The sequence below is a fragment of the Lactuca saligna genome, chromosome 5 (assembly GCF_052625555.1).
Source record: "Lactuca saligna cultivar CGN05327 chromosome 5, ASM5262555v1, whole genome shotgun sequence".
NCBI lineage: Eukaryota > Viridiplantae > Streptophyta > Magnoliopsida > Asterales > Asteraceae > Lactuca > Lactuca saligna.
The window spans coordinates 158,195,823-158,204,588 of NC_136421.1; the positions used below are offsets into that span (position 1 = coordinate 158,195,823).

Consider the following 8,766-nt stretch of genomic DNA (forward strand, 5'->3'; position numbering starts at 1 on the left):
CAAAGTAGCCATCTGAAAAGCCCTGCCTCCTACCGCAGGCGCCTCCGCACGGCCCTAACGGCCGTCTTTGATCCTCAAAGTTGCAGGAGCGGGTGCCATCACCCGTCCTGCTGAAAACAAACTAGGGCACTGGGCCTTCTTGTGGCCCCGCTGATTGCAGTGAAAACATATCAAGTCTGATCCCTGGGTGATGGTAGCAGTACAATCTCTGCTAAAATGACCCGTCCGACCGCACCTGAAACAGCCAGACTCACCACCACTACCACTCCTGCACGCGCCCCCGTGCGTCTTGCCACACCTTCCGCATCGACTGCGGTCCTGATAATCCCTCGACCTTGAATCCGTTCCCTTGGGCCTTTTTCCCGAACTCGCGGCTACCTGAACCTCATCCGGCTTCCTCTTTCGGATCTGCTCCAAATCAATTTCCCTCTCCCTAGCCTGAGAAATCATATCCTCCAGAGTCTTACATCCGGACCTGCTCACGAACTCCCTGATGTCATCCCTCAGCATCTCGTGATATCGTGCCTTCTTCATCTCCTCATCCGCGACATACTGCGGAACAAGAAGGGCTCTCTCTCTGAACTTGGCGGTGATCTCCGCCACAGTCTCAGTAGTCTGCGTCAAATCCTGAAACTCCCGGGCCAACTGTTGCACCTCAATAATCGGCGAAAACTCCGCTCTAAACCTCGCTGAGAAATCACTTCAAGTCATCGCGTCCAACGCGGCATCATCCCCCAAAGCGTGACCAATCTCCTCCCACCAATCCCTCGCTCTGTCCTTCAGAAGACAGGAAGCGAGTCTGACCTTGTCCTCCTCAGGACACTGGCTCGTACGGAATGCGTTGGCAACATCAGCCAACCATCTGCTGCTAGCGATGGGGTCCCTAGCCCCATGATAATCTGGTGCCCCGCAAGCCCTGAACTCCCGAAATGTCAAGGTACGCGCTCCCAACAAAGCCATCATCTCAGTACGGAAGGCTCCCAGCCTCTCATCCAAAATCTCCAATATACCCTCCTTGACCGTGCCAAAGATCACAGGAGTCTGAGCTAGAATACTGCGCGTAACCTCCGCTGATATCAACTCCCTCATCCGCTCCTCGAGCTGCTCGGCCCCTAAACCCGAGCCTAATCCCTCTCCGGCGCCTGATCCGCCCGCTGGTCCCTCTTGCAATGTCACCATACTGAAACATACAACATAACCACTATCAGAATACTCCTCCCTGCTGCGAGACCAAACATACTCACTACCAGGTTCCCGGTCTTGTCTCGGCCTTCCCTGAATCGAGTACGGATCCTCTGTTTTCAGTAGTACGGGCCCATACTACCTTCCACCTCTATCCGTACTTTCCTCAGGAACTGCTTTGACTCCACCAGGTCCCTTTTTCTACTACTACTGCTCCCAGCACTACCTCATCCTAGGCTTACCCTAGGGAAACCTTTGACTCAACTCAACCAGTCCTCAGCTGTTGAAGGCCTCCTCGCAATGCCAATTAGCCATCACCTGGATACCATCACATGTGACGAGGCTCAGATAATCCTTCAAGTAAAAGACTCGTTCCTACAATGGTTGGACTCAAACAAGAGCTGCGCAATAGGACCAAATCCAACACTCTGAGATTATTCAACCCTGATCACATGTGACGTCACGTATCCACCTAATGGCTAACTCCCATCACTTAGAATCCCACAATGCACAAAGCAAGCAACATTCAGACAAGGGAAAATCTAACCATGACATACTCAAGCAATCATATCCACATAGCAAGAATCTGAACTAGCATGCAACACAACTCCTAACTCAGGCAAAACCTAATCAGGCTATCCTACTACTGACTATTCAGCACTATCATGCAGATCAAAAGCACATATAACAGGCACATAAGGCATCCTCCCTAGATCCTTAGTCCTAATCTAGCATGCTGCTCTATTAACTGATAATCAAAACATAAACTTGTATGGGTATTTTGGGGTACTTACTTGAGCTCGGTTGATTGCATGCACCACACCTCTTTTCTCTTTTCAAGTTCTTTTCTTTCTGAATTCTTTTTACTTTTATAAAGCCGTTTTCTTTCTCAGAACTCTCTTTACAAAACTATCGTTTCGCTTTTGAAAACTTTTTATCCGACCCCTCAGTTTGAGTTCAGGCACACCCGAGAGTATGCCCGAATCCCTCAAACCAAGGCTCTGATACCAACTTGTAACGACCCAAAATTTAAGACCAAAAATTTCTTTAATAAATCATTACTTAAAGTATCATCATCATTCCAAAACATAATATGAGTATAAGTTTTCAAAACATATGTTCGTTATCAACGTAAACATCCCCAGGCTGTCTAATCTATGGTGTGTGCCATGCGATCACCCCGAGCTCTTCCCTCCGCTACCGGAAGTACCTGAAACCAAAACTAAAAACCGTAAGCACGAAGCTTAGTGAGTTCCCCACCCTACCACATACCATGCATAACCACATACTGCACATACTGGGCCACGCCCCCCCATCTTGGGCCTCGCCCCCTACCTCGGGCCTCGCCCGCTACAACGGCCCCGCCGCTCCAGGCCCCGCCTGGCTTTGAGCCCCGCTCGGATACAGATCTGTTTTACTTAGGCCTCGCCTGTCACAGGGCCTCGCCCGTCAACAAATAATAACACATAAACATTTCATAACACATAACTAACACATGCAACTGGTTCCGTCCTAAGGCCTCGCCTTTCCTGGGCCTCGCCCATGTCCTACTACTGAGGAGTCATGGAACCCCATCCATGCTCCTAATGGTAGTGAGGTACGGGCCTAGCCCACTCTCACTCCTGTTCTAATTCGGGCCTCGCCCCTAATCTGCTACTAGTGAGATATGGAACCCCATCCACACTCTGCTATTGGTGAGATACGGGACCTCGCCCACACTCACCTCCCTACCAGGTACGTACATGTATGACACAGACAACAAGTATAAACTATCATATATAAACAATTCCTTGGGCGCCCGCCCGCTATTACTGGACCTCGTACTGCAAACAATGCTAGCATACTGTGCCTAGGGCTAACCCCCAGGTCTTCTACTCATAACTACATGGGCCGGCATTGTGGCCTTAGACCCATTCACACAAAGGGAAACTCACCTGAACTGGCTGAACTTGCTGATGATCTCACTAGCTGCTTCCCGACAACTCACGGAACTCCTGCTCCCCTTGCTCCCCGAACTACCAATATCAATGCAACACTGAGTCTAACTGACCCCCGAAAGACAATCAAGTCCACCCTGGTCCAAAGTCAAAGTCCTGGTCAAAGTCAACCTTCCAGGTCAACCCTACTCGCCGAGTCACCCTACTGACTCGCCGAGTTCAAAATGATCAGATTCCTTTCATCCGCGACTCGACTCACCGAGTCAGTCCATGACTCGCCGAGTCTACCGATTTCTGAGTCTAGACCTGTTCAACTCACTGAGTCTCCACCCGACTCACTGATTCGAGTCACAACTCGAAGGGTTTGGGGTTTTGCGACCTGACTTGCCGAGTCCAAGAACAGACTCGCCGAGTCCAAGGCAATCTTCATACGACTCGACGAGTTGTTCATTCCACTCGTCGAGTTTCTCCAAAACTTCATGCTACTCGCCGAGTCCACTCAAAGGACTCGTCGAGTCCCTTCAGATCTCCTTACATGCAGAGGATTTTTGAGTCATGCATGGACTCCAAACTATAGATCCACCCTTCCCAAGCCTATTCCACACGTAAAGTTGCAAACTTTACGTGTAGAGAAGGAGATCTAGGCAAGATACGCCATTAACTAGGGTGTAAGGCCAAGGGACTTCAAAATCGACTCAATGGCTGATACTTTATGCTTCTCCAAGCCCTAAAACACTTGAATCTGAAGTAGCAACTCCAGATCCGGCTTCTAACCCAAAATAATAACATTATGGCAAAAGAGCCCCAACAACCACACATAGATCTAGGTGCAAAAAGGGTCCAGGAACTAGTTTATTACCTCTAAGTGCTCAGAATGAACTCACAATCCCAGATCTATAGCTCCTTCTTGCTCCTCCAAGTTCCTTCTTCCTTTTCCAAGCTTTAATGCACCTTCCAAGGCTCAACTAGGAGATATGACAGCTAGGGTTTGATATCCAGGGCTAAAGAGGCAGTAAGGAACCCTAGGAAGAAGATTAAGACATTTATATAGGCCCCAAGTCCCGAATTTAGGGTTTTCCACGCACAGACCAGACTCGCCGAGTCACCTTGACCGACTCGCCGAGTCGGTCGCTTACACCTCGACCCGGATCCCGCTCGGACTCGCCGAGTCCCTCCTTGGACTCGCCGAGTCGGCCCTTAAATTAGGGCTTTTCTTTCTCTTCTTGGCCTTTGAAACTTTGGGTGTTACATCTTACCTTCTTCTCCAAACTTTGTTCAATATCAACGCGATCGACCTAGTTATTCTCCACCAAATTACACTTTGGTGGAGTTTACTACCCATTTTAAAGTTAAGCACAATATCAAAACCAACCCTAATTCCAAAATCAACCACAATTTCAAAGGCAACTCCAGTTTCAAAACAACCACAAATGAATTTCTCATCCCAAATTGACAATGACTTTAATCAATTTGATGATCTTCCCGACTCGCCAACCAATTTTGAAATCCAAACCCAATTTCCAAGTGAAGCAGAACCCAAAGTCATCACTGAAACGGAATCAGAGCAAGAAGAGAATCGCCCACAACCCAAAAAAAGCGGAAGTGCGGTTCCAAAGAAATAGACACTAGCCGAAGAAAAGGCGTTAACTCGTGCTTGGGTGGATGTTTTCGAAGATCTGGTGGTCAGAAACAACCAAGATTGTCCAACTTTCTTCCGGAAAATCACGCGTTATTTTTCAACGAGATGAATCTTGGTGATTACCGAAAAAAAAGACCAAATTTATTCGAAGTGGCGAAATGTCAACAAAGTGATGACGGAGTTTAACGGTGTGCTTTCGAGTGTGAAACGACAATGACAAAGTGACTTAAACGACGAAACCATTTTGGAAAAAGCTCTTAACATATACCAAAATAAAAAAGGGGTGCCATTGAAATTTTTACATGTTTGGAACATTGTAAAATTGTTAAAAAGAATGGCAAGATGTCGGCTTTTCTGAAACTTTTACAGGTAGTTCTTCTAAAAGAACCAAAACATCCGAAACAATACATAGTCAAGCGTCTGTGCGCATGTCGGGATTGACCTCAATGAAGAGGAACATTGATCAACTAACAACAAAATGGACAATTTGAAGTCGTCCTTGGAGCAATGCTTGGAAGTTGCACAAGAGAAATAAAAAACTCGTGTAATGTCCATCTTAACGAGACCCACAAACAAGCTATCCGAACGCGAATAGGAAAAAGCTATAAAAGCCAAAGAGGATCTTGCGAAAAAATATAACATCTAGCTTTTGCTTTTCAATTTTTTTTTTTTTTTTTTTTTTTTTTTTTCTAGGTTTGTAATTTGAATTTCTATGTTTTTTTTTTCTTGTTGAGTTGTATTTTTATTTTATTTTTAATGAAATTTATGTTTTTAAAAAGTTTATATGATTGAAATATTTATTTTCTATATTAAATAAAAAAAAGTAGGTAGCATGGCAAGTATAATAACCCTATCATACAAATGATAAGTTTTGATTAAAATATGACAAATATAATATCTACCTGATTAATGTGACACCACATATTACCTTTTAAGTTTTTATATATTGAAGATTTAAACTTGATTACTTGCTTATTCAATTAACCCTATTTTAAATATCTCACCATGTTCCGTTAGCGTAACAAGTACATACGAATCATCAATGTTAGACATCTTTTAAAGGATGAGCAGAGAAGATTCTTGCTTCTTTTATTCGCTTTTGAGTTCCTACACCATTGACTTTCTTTCTTCTCCTACATAACCCTTCACCTACATATGTATAAATCTGCCAGATGCCTTTTCGAAATTACACTGCAGAGTACACAAACGTTCAAAAATGCTTTTGCTTACACAACTAGTCGCTATCGCTGCTTTAGCCTTCATCTCTCTTAAGCATGAAGCCATAGCACAATTTGTGCCACCTTATTCTTCTGTAGTTGTTCCTGTATATAAACATACAGATGCTGCTAAGCCTCTCTATAGTGTTCAGATCATGACAACATACGTAAACATGCAATTCCTGCATGCAAACTTCCTTATAGATCTCGATGCTCCTTTCATATGGCACGACTGTATTTTGGTATGGAACACGTTCGCTGGTAGTTGTCCTGCCAACACACTCTGTACCTATCCAGTCTCATGCGAAGAATATCAATGCACAGATGTACGAACTACTTACTCATACAAGAATCCCTCCTGCCCTCCAGTAAACAATGGCTCAACGTTACCTGGATGGGGTTACTGCACATGCCCAGTCAACGTGGTCAATCCTATTACTGGATCATGTGACAACGCCCTGTTGGACTATGACGAATTCACGGTGAACACCAGCAATGGTAGAAATGTTTTCAATGGTTTATATGGTGCTTACCCTAATGCTGCATGTGCTCCTTCTTCTTCATTTCAATCATTCCCTGTGAATGTTAGTGGTGTCATGGCGCTTTCCTCCTCTCCTTATGCATTTCCAGCATATTTAAATGAACCCCTTGAAAGAATAATGGCTTTGTGTTTACCCAGCACGTTATCATCTCCTGGTGTTTTCTTTTATGGAAATAGTTCTTATTACCTTCTTCCCCAATCAAATGTTGACATAAGGAGTTTTCTTTCTTATACTCCGTTAATTAACCATCCCGATTCTTTTGGGTACTTCATTGGTCTCAATTCCATCGTAATTAAAACAAGATCCATTGATATTCCCGGGAATGCCACCACCAAGCTTAGCACAGTTGATCCTTACACCACTCTTCGAAGTGACATTTATAAGTGGGTGGTTCGGAGGTTTTCATTGGTTACAAAAAGAATCCCTCCTGCAAACCCTATCGCACCATTTGGTCTTTGTTTCAACGCCTCCGTTAATGGTTTAAGAGTTCCCGATATTGAGTTTAATCTTCAGGATGGGAAGAAGTGGAGTATAGCCACTGCTAACTCCATTAAGCAAGTGACAACAGACGTAGCGTGTCTGGGGTTTGTTGATGGTGGTGCAACAAGTGAACCTGCAATTGTGATCGGGACGTTTCAGTTAGAAGACAATTTTCTGGTATTTGATTTAGAGAATTCAAGTTTTGGGTTCAGTTCTTCGTTGTTACGCAAGAAGACTTCTTGTGCTAACTTCAACTTTACGCTCACTAATTAAGCAGTGGGAATATGCGTGTTGTATGTCAGTTGGTTGCCTGATAAAAAAATTAATGTTCATTGTCTTCCAAGTGTAGTTGAAATTGGTCAACTAATCTATTTCAATGTATGTGCTATCAATAAACAAATAATCTTGAAAATTTTCCCCTTTGTTTATAACCTAAAAATCTATCAATGTATCAAGTAATGTATCATATATCAAGTAAACATTCCAGGCTGGAAACTGTGGTGTGTGTCATGCGATCACCCCGAACCCTTCCTTTTGCTAGCTGAAGTACCTGAAACCAAACTGAAAACTATAAGCACGAAACTTATTGAGCTCCCTCAAACTATCACATACCATACACATATATATCATACAATATATAATACAACTATGTGACACCCCCTAGCTGCATCGGGACGAACCCGACATCAAACTCCTGTCCGGCATCGGTCTCACCCCGACATCAGACCCCATCTTGCATCGGGCTCACCTCGACATCGGGCATACCCAGACACATACACATCATATATCATATACACATAACATAACATATAACATATAACTAACATGCATCGGGTTTGCCTCGGAACACATAACATACATTAATCACAAAGACATCAAGCACACATATACTCTTCTCGGGACCGCCTCGACACCGGAACGAAATCCGGAAACATATAATCTGCATCGGGCTAACCCCAACATTGGACCGAAGTCCTATTGGGTTTAGTATACTACAACATCCTATGTTGCACATACAACCCTAAAAGCTTTGGATCTATGTTTTCTCTAAATATACATGCAATATTGTTTCCAAAGCTTTAAGCCTACAACTAGCATAAAAATGATATAAACAACATAAAATACTAGTTAGGTGTTTACTTCTTTGTGTAGCTTGTAGAAATTGTAGTATTTGGCCTTTAAGAACTTAGCACCAATGGTATGAATGCCTCAAATGGAATCACAACACACCATGGACAAATGATGACATTTTGAGAGAGAATTCTAGCCACATAAAAACCATCCATATGAAATCCAAGAACATAAGTCATCATTTTGGCTCTGGAGTAACATTTATATGTGGGATTCCAAAGGTCATCGATTAACCCTAACCCATACCCATGGGTTTATGATCCATGGTTCATGTGGCCCAACTCTTAATCCAACATGGATTAATAGCCTAATACATATGTTTCACTAATTACCATAATTAGTCCTCATAGATTTAATTAGTCTCTTTTGATCACTAAATTAATTCCAAACTAATTCTTGATCAATACTAATTAAATCATATGACTTCAAATTAATATATTATAACTTATAATATATTAACAAATCATAAGTAACTTCTTCTCAAAAGTCCATCCTAACAAATTGTCCTGATGATATGCAACCTAAATGGACCATCCTACTCTCGGGTCAAGTACAAACCAATTATAGTTATGAGCTTAAACACCTAATCCAATAGTCCCCCACTTGAATAAGTCTAATAACTATTATTGCAAGTACGA

At 43.3% G+C, this 8,766-nt stretch overlaps 1 protein-coding gene across 1 annotated transcript; it reads left to right on the forward strand.

The window, feature by feature from the left end:
- The first annotated feature begins 5,949 nt into the window (after positions 1–5,949).
- Positions 5,950–7,409, forward strand: LOC144997445 (chitinase CLP-like). The gene has a single exon (XM_078957355.1). It carries the CDS (start codon positions 5,975–5,977, stop codon positions 7,268–7,270), a length of 1,296 nt encoding a protein of 431 aa, XP_078813481.1. The 5' UTR covers positions 5,950–5,974; the 3' UTR covers positions 7,271–7,409.
- The last annotated feature ends 1,357 nt before the right edge of the window (positions 7,410–8,766 follow it).

Bases quoted from the DNA above. Each gene is read 5' to 3' on its own strand.
- LOC144997445 (XM_078957355.1), top strand. From the start codon at position 5,975: ATGCTTTTGCTTACACAACTAGTCGCTATCGCTGCTTTAGCCTTCATC.